This window comes from Vombatus ursinus, unplaced genomic scaffold, assembly GCF_900497805.2.
Source record: "Vombatus ursinus unplaced genomic scaffold, bare-nosed wombat genome assembly UNPS02014822.1, whole genome shotgun sequence".
NCBI lineage: Eukaryota > Metazoa > Chordata > Mammalia > Diprotodontia > Vombatidae > Vombatus > Vombatus ursinus.
This window is the reverse complement of record NW_020954600.1, coordinates 11987086-12003690: the sequence shown is the minus strand read 5'-3', so window position 1 is coordinate 12003690 and position 16605 is coordinate 11987086. Positions and strand designations below refer to the sequence as shown.

The window sequence follows — 16605 nt, the reverse complement described above, 5'->3', positions numbered from 1 at the left end:
ATGTGTGTTTGTGTGTGAATGTGTGTATATATGTATGTGTATGTGTGTGTGTGTATATGTGTGTATGGCACTAAAGGAAAACTATGCATATATACTTAAGTATATGTTATGCATAACTTATAAGTATTAGAGTATTGCAATACACATTAGTATAATTATAATATGCGCAAGGGTTCATTACCTTGGGTCCATGAACTTCTTATTTTAAATATCTTGATAACTGTATTCAAATGTAATTTATAGTTTCCTTTGTAATCTTATGTGTGTTATTTTATTCATTTAAAAGTCTTCTGAGAAGGGGTCCATAGACTTTCCCAGACTGCCAAAGGGGCCCAGGATACACAGAAAAATTAAGAAACCCTGTATTATATGCTGGGGAAGCTAGGTGAAACAGTGGATAAAGCATTAGGCCTGGAGTTAGGAAGACCTAAGTTCATATTTGGTCTCAGACACTTACTAGCTGTGTGATCCTGGGCAAGTCACTTAAACCTGTTTGCCTCAGTTTCCTGATCTGTCAAATGAGCTGGAGAAGAAAATGACAAACCACTCCAGCATCTCTGCCAAGAAAACTCCAAATGGGGTCACAGAGAGTAGTTCACAATTGAAAACAACTGAACAATAACAACATTATATGCTGTTATTACATTATTGCAAGAGGGCAGGGTTACATAGGAGCTAGAAAGCTGTCTGTGCCATTACTAAGACCTGGATTCCACTGACATACATCCTGGCTGTGTGAGCCTGGACAAATTGCTTAACTTGCTAGTGCCCCAGGGCACTGTATATACCTACAAATTGTAGAGCAGATGTTAACCTGCCCTGGATTCCTCACCTAGAGTTTGAAGCCCAGTGAAATCATAGGCCCTATTCAAATATGCACACACACACACATGCACGCACACACATACACACACACACACACACACACAGTGTGTGTGTATGTATTTATTCCCCTTCATACTCTCTCTTTAGAGAAGCATTGGAGCCAGGAAGACCTGTTATCGAGTCCTGCCTTTGACATTTTTGGCTGATCCTGAGGAAGTCATTTACCATCTCCATGGCCAAAGCAAGTCCCGGTAACCCTAAGTGGCAGACAAGTTGACTGAGGCCTGACCAGGGGGTCTTGCAGCTCAGTTTGTTTTTACCTTTTGTCTCCCATAGTTAGAATGTGAGCTCTTTGAGAGCAGGGACTATCTAACATTTTTCTGACACGTAGTAAACCCATTTTCCATTCATTCGTTCATTCAATCATTCATTTGTTGATTCATTCATGGAAAATTATCATGAATCCCTTTCTCCTGTGGCCCCCTCTTCCCATTGGTTATCTCCTCCTAAAACTCCCATTTTGAGGAAGGGGGCCTGGAATCAGGAAGACCTTAGTTCAAATCCAGCCTCAGACACTGACTAGCCGTGTGACCCTGGGCAAGTCACTTAGCTTCTCCTCAACCGCAAAATGGGGATGATAATTATAATAGCACCTATCAGGACAAACATCCTTCCCTCCTCTCTTTCTGACTGTCTATACTATGGGCACCTTCTCCTCTTCCCCCATGGGTTGTCTTCCCCAGTTAGACTATAAACCCCTGGAGGACAGGGATTCTCTTTCTTTTTTGCTTGTATTTGTATTCCCAGAGTTTAATGTGCCTGGCACATTGTAAGCCTCAACAAATGTTTCTTGACTTGAGTAGAAGAGGGATTAACCCTGTTTTGCTTGGCACCACGCAATAGCACCAGGGGCAATGTGACTTAGACTGGATGGCAAGACAGCTTCCTAATATTAAGGGTGCAACAGCGGGCACGGGCTGCCCCTGGAGACATGATGCTAAGGGCTCCAGTCAGTAAGCATTTATTAAGCACCAGGCATTGTGCTGGGGATACAAAGACAGCCCATTCCCTCAAAATATTCACAGTCTAATGGGGAGACAACATACAGACAACTATTTGTATATCACAACTGTTATATTTTTTATATTATATAAAATATTTTATATTATATAAGTATATTTACATTATATAAGCACAATATAGTATATTTTATATTATATAAATATAATATATTTTACAAGTATAGTATATTTTATGTTGTTATATAAGTATATTTATATTATATAAGTATATAATCTTTTATATTATATAATATAGAAAGTATATATAACATTAAATATAGGTTTATATTATCAACTCAGTGAACATTATATATATATAAATATATAAATATATATGATAAATAGAGAATAATCGAGCGCTAGAATTCGGAGGGATTGGGAAAGGCGAGTGGTGATAGAGGGAATTCTCATTCAATTGCAGGTTGGACTCATCGTATCTGTTGCTTCTGGGCTCCATTGTAGTAGGCCCCTGATCTCTCCTGGGTACAGAGCCCTCTGATCGGCTCCTCCCAAGGTTTTCAGGGTCCTGGGCATTTTCAAAGGGATGTTTTGTACTTTCTTATGAAGGTACTTGGGGAGAATTTTAGCCTCCATGCCACAGGGCTGGCAAAGAGAGGGGGCATTTTCATCTTGATTGGCTCAGTAAGAAAGCAACACCAAGCTGAGGTTAGGCTAAGTAGCAAGATATTTCTACAAGGCTGTTAATTGGCCTCATGTTTCGTCTACATGGCTGGTGTGGGCCTTCTTGAACGAAGCAGCCAGGCGATTTGTAGCTTATTAAGCTGTTCTGGTTACACCGGTCAGATTCCTGCGTCTGACAAAGTCAGGTCCGTGTGTGTGTGTGTGTGTGTGTGTGTGTGTGTGTGTGTGTGTGTGTGTGTGTGTGTGTGAGAGAGAGAGAGAGAGAGAGAGAGAGAGAGAGAGAGAGAGAAATCATCTCATCCCTGGGTGACTGAGAGTGCAGAGAATCATTCAGGAATCAATGACATTCAAGGATGTGACTAAGGAAATTAAATAGGAAGAAAGGGGACAGTTAGACTTCACTCAAGGGAGCTTGTTTTGATGTAGGGTACTGGTAGGAGCCTGCTGGAATATGTTTATCAACCAGCTTTCAAAAAACAATAACATACTCACAGCACACTTTTTATTTTCAATTTAATTTCTATTTTATTTTTTCTCAATTACATGTAAACAAATATTTTTAAGACTTATTTTTAAAAATTTTGAGGTCCAAATTCTCTCTCTCTTTTCCCATCCTCCCATACCTTGAGAAGACAAGCAATTCGATATAGATCATACATGTGCAGTCATGCCAAATATTTCTATATTAGCCATACGCAACACACTTTTAAGTTTAATCTGTCTTATTAACATTTTTTCAGTCTACACAATCAATAAAAATAGATCAAGCTCTGGTTTGTGGCACTTTGCTGATTTCCGAGGTGAAATTGCTCCCACTGAAAATTTAACAATTGGCTTGAGCCAAACCCAGCTCCAGCACACCACTGGATGCTAGAGAACTAGAAGGACTTTGTCTCCCTTGGGATCCCAGTTCCTGAATCGAATGTTATCTGCCTCTTGTAGAGAGGAAAAGCACCGTGGATGCTAGACAGAAAAATAATAATAGGTCTGCAAGAATTTTACGTAATATTGTCTCATTTTGTCCTCACAACAACCCAGTAAGATGGATGCTACTATTATCTCCATTTTACAGATGAGAAAACTGAGGCTGAGAGACTTGCCCAAATCACACAGTATCTGAGTCAGGATTTGAATTCAAGTCTTCTTGATTCCAAGTCCAGCACACTTTCCTCTGCACCATCCCAGCTGTCTTCTTTGAATTTTGCAATAGCACTGAGAGAAAAATATAATAGATATCCTTATCCCCATTTTACAGTTGGGGAAACTGAGGCTCAGAGGATTGATGAGACTTATTCATGGTCATACATTGAGTCAGTTTCAGAGGCAGGATTCTAACCCAGGCCCCTCCAGACTCCAAGCCCAGTGCTCCTCTCATTATACCACGCTGCCTTTCTTAGACTCTCTAGGCCTCAGTTTTCTCATCTGCAAAATGTAGGATTGGCCTTATTGTTGTTTGGTTGTGACCTCATTGGTAGTTTTATTGTAAAAAATACTGAAGTGGTTTACCATTTCCTTCTCCAGTTCATTTTACAGATGAGGAAGCCGAGGCAAGCAGGGTTAAGTGACTTGCCCAGGGTCACACAGCTAGTAAGTGTCTGAAGCAGGATTTGAACTCGGGAAGATGAGTCTTTCTGATCCCAAGCTCACGTTCCACTCTGGCGCCACCTAGCTGCCCAGGATTGGCCTAGAAACAATGTAATACGCTTTCTAGCTCTAAAATTCTGTGAAACCTGAAGGGCAAGAATATTAGAGATTCATCCACCTTAAAATCCATTTTGATCAAGTCAGTCCAGCTCAGAACAAATAAATGAGGGAATGAAAGAATGAATGAATGAATGAATGAGGGAATGAATGAATGAATGAATGAATGAAAAAGCATTCATTAAGTGTTTACTACATTCCAAGTACCACACTAAGCTCTCAAGATACATCTAGAAAAAAAGTTTAAAAAAAGTCTGTTTTCTCAAGGATACTCTAATTGAGTGAGGGCAGCGAAGTGGCACCACAGTGTGTAAAAGTGCTGGGCCTGGGGTCAGGAAAACTCATCTTTGTGAGTTCAAATCTAGCTGCAGAAACTTATTAGCTGTGTGACCCTGGGCAAGTCACTTAACCCTGTTTGCCTCAGTTTCCTCATTTGTAAAATGAGCTGGAGAAGGAAATGCAAACCATTCCAGTATCTTTGCCGAGAAAACCCTGAATGGGGTCATGAAGAGTCAGATATGAGTGAAATGACTGAACAATATTAAATATAGAAAGCAAATTTCATTGTAAGGTGTACAGCAATGACCAGAAGTCCTAAGGATGAGGCAGCAGGGCAGACAGGAAGACCCAGGAGTCTTTAGTCTACTTCAGGAGATCGGATGGCAGTGCCAAGGGTCATCAGGGCATATAGGCAGGGCAGAAACCTTCAATGGTTCACTATTGCCTGCCATATCTCAGGACCTACCTAATTTGACTGTACTATCCCTAAACAAACAGGTTCCCTAGTGCTCCCTGACCTACACTTTCTGCTGCCAACAGGCTGGTCTTCTCTCAATGCCCAGTACATATATGGCGACTCACTATCCCCCTATTGGTGAAGGTGGTGCAGTGTTGTAGAAAGGATACCAGCCTTGAATTTGAATCTTGCTTCTAACAATCTGTACGCCAATGGGGAAGTTCATTCAAGCACGGATATTGGAGCCAGATTATGGAAGCCGATGGTGGTCAGGATCAAGTTAGGTTTCAACTTTATTATGGAGATAAAGGGGAGACACCGCATGTTTTTCAAGAGGGCAGTGTGGATGACTTGATTATAGCAAATTTGAAAGCTCGTCTGGGTGGCGGTAGAGAGTGCAGATTGTAGAAGGGATAGACTGGAGGCTGTTCTAAATGTCTAGACAAGATGTTCAAAAGGAAGCAAGAAACAGGACTGGAATGTGGGCCAGAGGTTGGAAATGTAGATATAGATCTGAGTGTCATCTACGTAGGAGTGATCATTGAAACCACGGGAGGAGATGAGATCACCAAAGGAGACAGTTGTAAAGAGAGAAACGAAAAGGGTCTGGAGCAGAACATTGGGGGAAACCCACTTTTAAAGCAGCAGGAGAGAACTATCGAAAGAGACAGAAAAGGCGACAGTGGAGAAATAGGAGGAAAATTATGAGTATTATGGAAACCGAGGCAGAGGATATTATAGGTCCTGAATAAATGGTAGTCATCTAGTGAAAGAGGGATGAAATCTGTGGGGCCCTCATTGTAGTTCTTTGGACAAATTAATGGAACAGATCTGCTAGGTCTCAGAAAAAATTGGAGGGAAAATGTTTGTTGGTAATGGTTTCTGAGGACTTGGAGGATTCATAAATGGGAAATATTAACATCTGCTTTCCCTGTGTATAGAAAATTTGACAAGGGGATGTGACCTGAAAGTACAGCAGAAAGGATTTAAATTATGTAGGAAAAAATTTCAATTCAACAAAAAATTTTCCCCACTTCCTTTTGTTTACTTATTTATTTTTCTAAAATATTTTATTTAATTAATTATTTCCCAATTACATTAAAAATTAATATTCCTTTAAAATATTTAGTTCCAAATTCTTTCCCTCCCTCCCTTCCTTCCTCCACCCCTTGAGAAGGCAAATAATATATCGATTAGACGTGTGCACTCATGCAAAACATAGTTCCATATTAACCGGGTTGCAAAAGAAAATGCACATACATATAAAACAGGAAAAATAAAGTAAGTGGGAAAAGTATGCTTCAACCTGCACTCAAACTCCACCAGTTTTCTCTCTGGAGGTAGATTGCATTTTTCATCATGGGTCCTTTGGAATTGTCTTGGATCATTGTCTTAATCAGAATACCTAAAACACTAAGCCATTCACAATTCTTCATCGTGCAGTATTGCTGTTACCATGTACAATGTTCTGCTCACTTCACTTTGTATCAGTTCATATAAGACTGCCAGGTTTTTCTGAAAAAGTCCTGCTCATCATTTCTTATAGCACAATAGTATTCCATCACAATCTCAGCAAGAAATTTTAAAGCACCTACTATGTATAAGACACTACATCTACACAGACAGAATGAAAAATAGCCCTCCCTTCAAGGAGTTTATAATCTAGCGGAGGAGTACAACGTGAACAAATGAGTAAAGGCAGTATAATTTGATGGGAATCAAGGAAGGCATCTTGGAAGAGGTGGTACCTGACTTGAAAGCCTTAAACAGTTCTAAGAAGTAGAGGTACATTCCAGACTAGCAAGAAGCAATGTGGCCCAATGCATAGAGTACTGGACTTGAAAAGTCAGAAAGGCCTGGATTCAATTATTACCCCTGACTCTTTCTGGCTTTGCAATGGTGAACAAATCATTAAGCTTCAGTATCCTCATCTGCAAAATGAAGAGATTGAATTGGATGGCCTCTGTGATTGGTCCAATCCAGCTTTACAGTCCTCTAAGAAGGCCTGTGCCAAACCGAGCCATGGAGGTAGGAAGGCCAAGTTTAGGGAACGACATTCAGGAATGGAGAGTCAGTGAAGGGGAGATGTGTGAAATAATTCCCAAGGGGAATTCTCTGGGTTTATAGATTTTGACCTTGACTGAGACAGATGGCTAGATTTGGTTGATCTTTTGGGATTCCCTCAAACCTAGAGATGAAGTTTAGCAATTGAATTAATTGACTACTTCTAGTTTTTGGTGGCGATCCCTCATTTCATGAGTGTAACTCCCAGTGAAGAAACTCCCTCTACCAATGCAGATCTGCTCCTTCTCTGCTACTTAGCATCTTAGAGAATTGGCACTGCAAAATTAAGTGACTTAACAATGGCCACACAATCAGTATGTGTCGGAGGAAGGACTTCCTGATTCTGAAGCCAATTTTTCTAATCATTTTTCCATTCTTTCACATATTACCCAGTGTAGCCAAATGTGACTGTGCAGCCCTCCATGTTTACTAAGATGGTGGTGGTCCTAGAAAGTGTGGTAGTACTTAGATGTCCATAGGCCCTAGAGCTGGGTTTCTGTCATCTGCCATTTTCCCTCCTATGCCCTGGTAGCTACTCTCTGTCTCTTTTCATGGCTGCTCATTCTCCTCCTGTCCCTTAAGTATAGGTTATTGGAATAAGGTATGGGTTTTTCTAATCTCCCTTTTTTTTCTCTTTCTGCTTCCTCCCTTGGTGAAGGAAGGCTTAGAGCTAAAAGAGACTTTACAGGTGACCTAATTCAACTCTTTAGTCTTACAAATGAGGAAACCGAAGCTTTAACTTGCTTTAAAACCGCCCCAGAAGGAGTTCTAGCAAACAAACAACAGAAACACATAGAAGTCAAGTAAACCTTTGTGCCCCATCCCTGACCCTTTCTGCAGAAGTCATTATTGATAAATCCCCAAGGAAATGGAAAAGCCTGTCCGTAAAGAGGACGTGTCCCGGTCTAAACAGAGAAACTTCTATAAGGTTATCGGCTGTTCTCCATGGCAACCGTATGTTTAAACAATTCAGATGATTGAAACCTTGTGTTGAGTTTTAACAACATCATCGATAGTCATGGTATTTGTGGGTGATGTAATGGCCTCTTGCTCAATTAATTTCTCATAAGACGTTCCCATTAAAATTCGAAGGACGCTTCTAAGCAATCGATAAACCAGCAATCAAATACCTACTATGTGCTGAGAGGCAATGGGGTTTATTTGGAATTGGAATCAGAAAGACCAGAGTCACGCTTCTGATACACCTGGCTATTGGACACTGGGCAGATCAATGATCTGGACCAGTCGAATCAAATTCAAATAGGAACAGGGCCACCAAGCCATAGGTAAAGATCCCTGTGGGCCACATTGACTTAGAAGCTCACAAATTAACATTTCCTATGTTCTATTGTATTATTTATTTATTTTGTTCCAAATTACAATTTAATCTAGTTGTGTCTATACTGAGGAGTGTTGCAGGCCAATGTGGCCCCTGGGCAATGAGTTTGGTACCTTTCCTCTGGAAGACTCTCTAAGATTCTTAAGCCTAAGAGAAGGTGCCAACCTGCATTAACACAAAGTGTTTCTGTATCTGAGAGTTCCCTATACCAGAGAAGTCACGGGTATAGTCCCTATTCCTACCAGGCACCATACTATATCTTTGGAATACGTAGACAAAAGTGAAACCCTTCTTGCCCTCAGGGAGCTTCTATATCCTGCCTCCAACTCTCTACTTTCTGTCTTATAAGAGTTGGGTCAATTCCATCTTTCTCCCCTGTTGGAGATTATCAGTCTGTTGAGATTGTCCCTGATAACTACCTTCCTAGTGGCCTCTTTCCACTCTAATTTCCAGCTTGCCAACTATTTATAGTGCTAACCACAAGAGTTTGGGAGTTGTTTATTTTCTGAGTGAGCTGTTCTTTTGGTCTTAGACCTGAATGCTAGGAAAAAGCCTAACCTTTGTTTTTTGTCCTTGGTGAACTACCCACATTCGGAGAAGGAGGGGTGGGGGGGGGCATGCTGTCTTCAGACCCGCTCATCTTGTGTAGCCCAGATGGAGGAAATGAAGGACGCTTTGTCACCCACCCAAGCGGATGGCTGAGCTCCTCCAGGGTAAGACTGGAGAGCTAGATGAAAAATCTCTCTCAGGAAAGGATCCCAAGAGAGAAGCTCATGTAATCACTTTGGAGCCCCAAGAGAATCCGATGTGATAATTGAAAGTACTGAGAGTGGACTGCTGGAAAAAATAATAACCACAGTTCGGGATGGATTTTTTTTAAGGGATAGAGAAAGAGAAAAGCCACTATTTTATAGAAATGTTTCCTTCTTCCTTAAAGCATAACCTTTCAGAGTTGCAAAAGACTAGAGGTTATCTAGTTCATCTTATCCCTGAAATAGCATTCCTTATTTTTGTTTATTTAAAAATTTACTTTTTTTCCGATTAGCAAAAATCTATACTCTTTTTTATCCATCTTCTTCCCCACCTAGCATTGAAAAAGAAAAAGTAAACCCTTGTAACAAATATGCAGAGTCAAACAAAACAAATCCCCACATTGCTCATGTTTTAAAAATATATGCCATTCTGCCCCGAGTTCATCACCTCCCTCTCAGGAGGTGGGACCTCCTGAGCAACTTGTCTAAAATAAACCTAACAGCCTTGGCTTAAAAACTTTTGGTAGAGAAGACCTACCCCTAGTTTACTTTGGGACAGGGTTCTAATTGTTAGGAAAGCTGAAGTCAGCCTTTTAGCAGCTTATACCCAGTGCCCTTCATTCCACTCTCTGGGGCCAAAAAGTCTGATGTCCCTGCGGATAATTGAAGGCAACTGCCATGTCCCCACCAAATCTTGCCTCGCCTTGCCTTGTCTTCCCTTCCCTTTTTCCTTCCCTTCTCTTTCCTTTTTCTTTTCCCTTTCCCTTTTCTTTTCCCTTTCCTTTCCTTACTTTTCCTTGCCTGCCCTTCCCCTACCTATCCTTTCCCTTCCTGTCCCTTCCCTTCATTGCCTGGCCTCCATTTTTTTCAGCATCCTGGTCATCCACCTCTGGACATGTTCCACCTTGTTAACATCCTTCTTCAAATATACTACCTATACTCCAGACGTGACACGATCAGATCACAGAAACACAGAACAGGAGTTGGACGGGGTCTCAAGAAGCCATCCAGTCTGACTTGCATAACATCTCTAATAATAATGAGTTATCTACCCAGCACACGAGAACCTCTTCCAGGAAGATCCTTCCTTATTGATCCTGCCAGATTATGGTGAACTTCTCCCCTTCCTCATACTGGACACTAGGACTCTCTTAAAGAGGGAGCGTAACATAGTGTGCCGAATGCTACAGTTGGAATATCCATAACTCTGGGCAAGTCACTGATACCTTCTTCATCTGTAAAATGGGTTTGATATAACCAATACCTACTGGAGGCTGTAAGGGGTGCAGTAGATAGAAGGTTGGGCCTAGATTTAGTGAGACCTGAGTTCAAATGTAGCCTCAGACACTCAGACAACATCAGTCGTGTGACCCTGGGCAAGTCATTTCAAGTCTGTTTGTCTCAATTTCCTGAACTGTAAAATGGAAGTAATAGTAGCACCTACTTCGCAGGATTGTTGTAAGGCTCAAATGAGATAATCTTTAAAGTGCTTAGCAGAATGCCTGGTATATAGAAGGCACTGAATAAATGCTAACCACTATTACAGGGCCTTTGAGACACTCAAATATGAGGATGAATGTCAAGTGCTTTGTACACTTTCTAGCACTGTACAAATGTCAGTTATTATTTTAATGAATGCAGGCCGAGATGATGTTAGCATTTACAGAGCTAAATCCCTAGCTCTTACTAGGGCCTCTCCCAAACACTGATTATATTTTAACTTACAGTTGTTTCTGTACATGCCTTCTCTCCCACATCAAAGACAGTGTTTGATTTCATCTTTGGACTGCTAGTGCTTACTAGTGCTTACTTTCTTTGTATACAGTAGGCACGTAATTTTTTTTAACTGAATTGAATTTTAAAAGTTGTTTTCTCCTGTGATAGAATATAAACTCTTAGATCAATGAAAGCAGGGTCAATTTTTCATTTCATCTTTGTATCCCTAGTGCCTACTACATTTTTTATACACAGTAGGAACTTAATCTTTTTAAAACTGAATTGAATTTTTAAAATTGTTTTTTCTCCTGGTAGAATATTAGCTCTTTGAGGGTAGAGACTACTTCAATTTTAGTTTTTATCCTCAGCACCTAACTCAGTGCCTGGGACATAGTAGGTGTTTAATAAATGGCTACTAACTGAATTGAATTGGACTGGATTGGCTTGGATGGAATTGAATTCTGATTTTGGAGAAATAGAATGCTAGAACTGGAAGTCCCCTTTGCAATCACCTAATCCTGCTACCCTTACTCTACAACCAAGGAGCAGGGAGGGAGGTGGTACAGTGGACACAGCCCTGGCTTGAAGTCAAGAAGACCTGAGCTCAAGTCCACCCTGAGACATTTACGTGCAGCGGCGCGGGGCAAGTCACTAAACCCCAGTTTCTTCGTCTGCAAAATGAGGATGATAATAATAGCACCTACCTCCCAGGGCTGTTGTGAGGAAGAAATGAGAAAATATTTATAAAATGCTAGGCCCTATTATAGTAGCTGTTATTACTATTATTTTTCGCTCACCCATGAACCGAGGTGGGTTGGACTCTAAGGCCTCTTCCAGCTCCAATCCATGATTCTGCCATCCCTCTGGTGACATCACTGGTCCTCTTGGAGAACAAATGACACACTGCAACAGGGCTTGTAGGATGCGAGGGCTTGTTCCGTGTCTCCCAATCCTTCGTGTGGGTGAGAACCCAGGTTGCTCTACGCCTGTTCCAATGCTTATGCCTAGGCTTCGAGAGCTGATTGGTTGGAGTTTGGGGAGAACATGCTAGACAGGGAAGGGAATGAATCTTCGAGGAGAATAGTTGACCACTCTTTGAGTTGGGCAACTACTAAACACTACGAGCCTCTGAAATGATAAGGCAAGGACTGGCATTTAGCGCCATCTCCTCCTTGTCTCTCTGCTAGGTCTGGTCATTTGGGCAATCAGTCAACAAACATGGATTAGGTGCCTACTATGTGCCAGGCACTGTACTAAGTGATGGGGATACAAAGAAAGGCAGAAGACAACCCCGGCTCTCAAGGAACTCCCAGTCTAGTGGGGGAGATAACATGAAAACATCTATGAACAAACAAGATGTATCCAGGATAAATTGGAAATGATCAACAGAGGGAAGGCCCCAGCCCTAAGGGGGATGAGGAAAGACTTCCTGGAGAAGGAGGGATTTGAGCTGGGACTTGAAAGAAGCAAAGAGGCAGAGATGAGGAGGGAGAGCAGTCCATGCATGGGGGATGGCCAGAGAAAATGCCTGCAATCAGGAGATGGAGTTTCTCACTCTAGGAACAGCCAGGAGGCCAAGGTCACTAGATGGAAGAGGAAATTGGGGATGGAGTGGCTCTTTAAGGAGTAAGCTGACTGGAAAAGTGGGAAGGGGCCAGGCTATGAAGGAAAAGTCTCGCCATCAATGAGCAGCTCAGACATGTTTATTAGCCTATCCCTCAGCCCCCTGAGCACTGCAGTGGATATCTTTGATGTATTAAGTGTCCTCTCATTCTCTTGTCACAAGGGAAGCCCGTAGCAGAGTACTTGGCACATAGTAGGTGTTTAATAAACGTTAATTGATTGATGGTGGGGAGGGGGAAGGCAATAGAGGGAGAGAAGAATAAAACAGGACTATGTCTTCTGATGCAATCCTGACCCTGGCGGTTTTTCTTTCTGTTTCTCTTTCAGATCAGAGATGAAGAATTCAGGTAGGAACATATATATATTTTTCTTTTAACATCTCTTCCTTCTGGAGAGCTAAGGTGCAGTGACATCTGAGGCCTCTTAATGCCCCATGAAATGTGGACAACCTAGAAAAGGCACAGAAATGGAATCACCAACCTAAGCCCTGGGCTTTAAAATCTTATTTCCTAAGAATTCATCTCCCTCTCACTCACATCGGTCCACTCCTCATGCCCTTCAAGTAAAGACAGATTTAAAAGCAGGCAAGGAGGATAACTTGGTTCTATTTTTCTGCACGTTGTCTGTGCCTTGTGAAGTGTGGTCGACACCAAATTTAAATTATAATTAACTTATCTGATGGCCTGAACGGAATTAATCTCGCATTGTTATACCGGGTATGGGAGTAGATTGTTTCTCTAATGAGCTGCTGAGCCTATATTCTTTATTTTGGACCTGATACATGTTTGAGTCTGACTCATTACACCTATGAAATAATGTGTTGAGTAAGTATGAAAAAGGACATTTGTTCAGGGGAGAAGATGTTTACCCAAGCCTGGATCCTGCCTCTGTAGGGCCAAATTAAAAAGTAGGCAGTTAATTAGTGGGAAGCAATGTGCCTTCCTGGGAAGAGTGTTTATGTGCTCCAGTGTCTTGACATTGTGGGGCTGGGTTGAAAAAAAGGCAGTTAGAACTTGAGGTGGCATCGTGGTGCAGTGCATAAAGCACTGGGTTTGAAGTCAGAAAACCCGGGTTCAATATGCTACGTATGTGACATTGAGCAAATCACTTAATCTCTATGGGTTTTGACTTCCTCTACCAAATGAGGAGTTTAGATAAAATTACTTGTAAAGCCCCATCTGCTACTAGAATTTACTGTTTCAGCTTTGTAGGCATTGAGGCCTTTAGTTTCCTTACGACCCATTTGACTTAAGGTCAGGGAATAAACATAAGACCTGAGCCACTGCAGGAGTGGTGTTAACAAAGCAAAGGGTGCTTGTTTGGGCCAAATGCAATGTGCTCTGGGGTAGCCCCAACCAGTTCCAGCTCCAGGGCTCATAATCTGTTAGAACTGGAAGGGAACATAATTTCTTCAAGCATTCAAAGACTAGAATGGTCATAGAATAGTCATAGGACCAGAGAAGGGGCTTTTAACTTGGGGTCCGGGAACTGTTTTGTTTTTTTTAATTAAAAAAATTTTAATATCAATTTCAATATAATTGGTTTCCTTTGTAATCCTAAGTATTTGATGCACTTAAAAACATGATTTTAAGAAAGGGTCCAAAACTTCATCAGACTGCCAAAGGGGTCCATGATAAAAAAGAAAGAAAGAAAGAAAGAAAAAGAAAACAATAACAACAACAAAAGCAGATTAAGAACCCCTGGTTCTTTGAGACCAAGAGAGGGGAAATCATTTGCTCATGGTTAATGGCAAAGCCTGAAGTTAAAGAAGAAGATGAGGATGTAAAAATAATCACATAGTTAAGTATCTTTGAATAGCTTTCAAATCACTTTGAACCTCACATTTGAACCTCACAAGCCTGTGAGGTAGGTAGGGCATCACATTTCAGAGGGTCATCATAAGTAGGCAAGTATCCAGGGGAGGGCAAGTCAGGATAGTGAAGGGCGTCTCTAGTCCACATCTTATGAAGAATAGTTGAAAAGTCTGGAAATGTTTAGCCTGAAGAAGGAAAGTCTTAGGCTGAATTCCTGACTGTGACACTTCCTACACATATGACCTTGGACAAGTTACTTCCCCACCCTCTCTGGGCCTCAGTTTACATATCTGTAAAATGAAGGGGTTAACTTGATCTAAATGGCCTCTAAGGACCCTTCCTGCCCTGGATCTATGATCCTGGGATTCTTCCTTCTATCCTGCCTGTAATCTTTGATCTGACAATCTGTAGGAGACTTTGTCCTCCTCTCTCATCTCTCTTTCAAGAGGGAGGAGGCATGCTTCCTTATCTCTTCTCTGGGACCTTCACTGGATTTTCCATTAATAAGAATTCAACTTCTTGTTTGTAATCTCTTCATTTACATCGTTGTGGTCACTGTAAATGCTGTTCTCCTTATTGTGCTTAGGGCAGTCTTCATCAGTTTGCACAAATCTTCTTCATCTTGTTATTTCTTACTGCTAGATAATATGCCATTAACTTAGCATGCCATATTTTTTCTAGCCATTCCCTAATCAGTGGATATCCCCTTGTGGTTCAAGTTTTTCAGCACCACAAAGAATGCTGCTTTGATTTTTTTGGGGGGGGGGGGAACGTATAGAATTTTTTTTTGTCTTTGAGTTTCTTGGAGATATATGTTCCAGCAAAAGAGATCACAGGGTCAAAGGGTATGAACAATCCAGTCCTTGGTTTTTCATCATTCCAAAATTAACTTTCATAATGGTTGGACTAAATCACCAAAAGCATCACATATTTGAGTGCCTGTCTTCCTCAGCCCCTCTGACATGAACTTTTCCCACCTTCTGCAATCTTCGCCTATTTGCAGGGTCTGAGATGAAACCTCAGACTTGTTTTAATTTGTACTTTTCATACTATTAGTGATTTGGAGCATGTTTTCACAAGAGGTTATTTGTAGTTTGAAATTCTTTCATTCATATTCTTTGACCATTTATCATCTCTTAGGAAAACAGCTCTTGGGACTGTACACTTGTGATCATTCCCTATATATTTTGGATATCAGATACTTATTGGTGATATTTGGTGTAAATATTTTCCCTACTTTATTGTTTTCCTCTTATTTTTGTCTTTATTTTATTTAATGAAAACCACATCTGTATCTATATATCTCCCTTGCTTGGTTAAGAATTTTCTTCCTACTTATAGTTGTGAAATAAAACTGATCATTTTTCCATCTATTTTTTTTCCAATGGTGTGACCTTTGAATACAGTCACGTATCCATTTTGAGTTCATTGTTGTATTGGGGTAAGATGGCGGTCTTTTCAGTTTTCCTAGTTGTTCTCATTAGAAAAGGAGTTTCTTTCCTTTTATTCTCTGATTTATCAAACACTGAACCACTGTTGTTGATTGCTTATGTTTTTTGCCTTCTAGCACAGGCACATAGTAGGTACTAATAATTTTTATTGATTGATTGATTGATTTCTTATCTACTGGTAGTGATATCTACTGATATCTACTGATCTACTTTTCTGTTTTTTAGCTTGTATCAAAGAGTTTTGATAACTGCTACTGTATAATATATAGTCTGAGTCCTTAGAGTGCTATCCCTACCCTAACCTCTTCATTTTGCAGATGAGGAAACTAAGATCCAGAGAATTTAAGAGAATGTATCTTAAACTGAGATTCAAAAATCAGTTTTACACACACACACACACACACATATATAATGGCAGGGAAGGTAGGCACAAAGTTTGAGAGTAAGGAGATGATTATTGTCCAGTGGTTTTTCAGTCGTGTCTGACTCTTTGTGACCCCATTTGAGGTTTTCTTGACAAAGATACTGGAGTGGTTTGCCATTTCTTTCTCCAGCTCATTTTATAGATGAGGAAACTGAGGCCAGCAGAGTTAAGTGATTTGCCCAGAGTCACACAGCTAATAAGTGTCTGAGGTTAGATTTGAATTTGGATCCCCTGACTCTAGGTCCAGAGTTCTATGCACTATGGTACCATCTACCTGCCAGGGAGGTGTTCTGCCCTGGAACATTTCATTCAGTTCTATACAGCATATTTTAGAAAAGACATTGATAAGGTAGAAGCTGTCCAAGATGGTAGAAGACCACTACAGGAGGATCGGTGGATATGTAGCCGGGGGAGGAGAAAAGTTAGGAGGGACTCAATGACTCTCGTCTAGCACTTG

At 40.9% G+C, this 16605-nt stretch overlaps 1 protein-coding gene across 2 annotated transcripts in view; it reads left to right on the top strand.

Moving 5' to 3' along the window:
• TRIM44 (tripartite motif containing 44) overlaps positions 1-16605 on the top strand; it is a 171877-nt gene that overhangs the window by 64894 nt on the left and 90378 nt on the right. For both annotated transcript variants that reach the window (XM_027837657.1, XM_027837658.1), the window contains exon 4: positions 12787-12806. In XM_027837657.1, coding sequence (XP_027693458.1) covers positions 12787-12806 — 20 coding nt within the window. The remainder of the gene's footprint in view (positions 1-12786; positions 12807-16605) is intronic.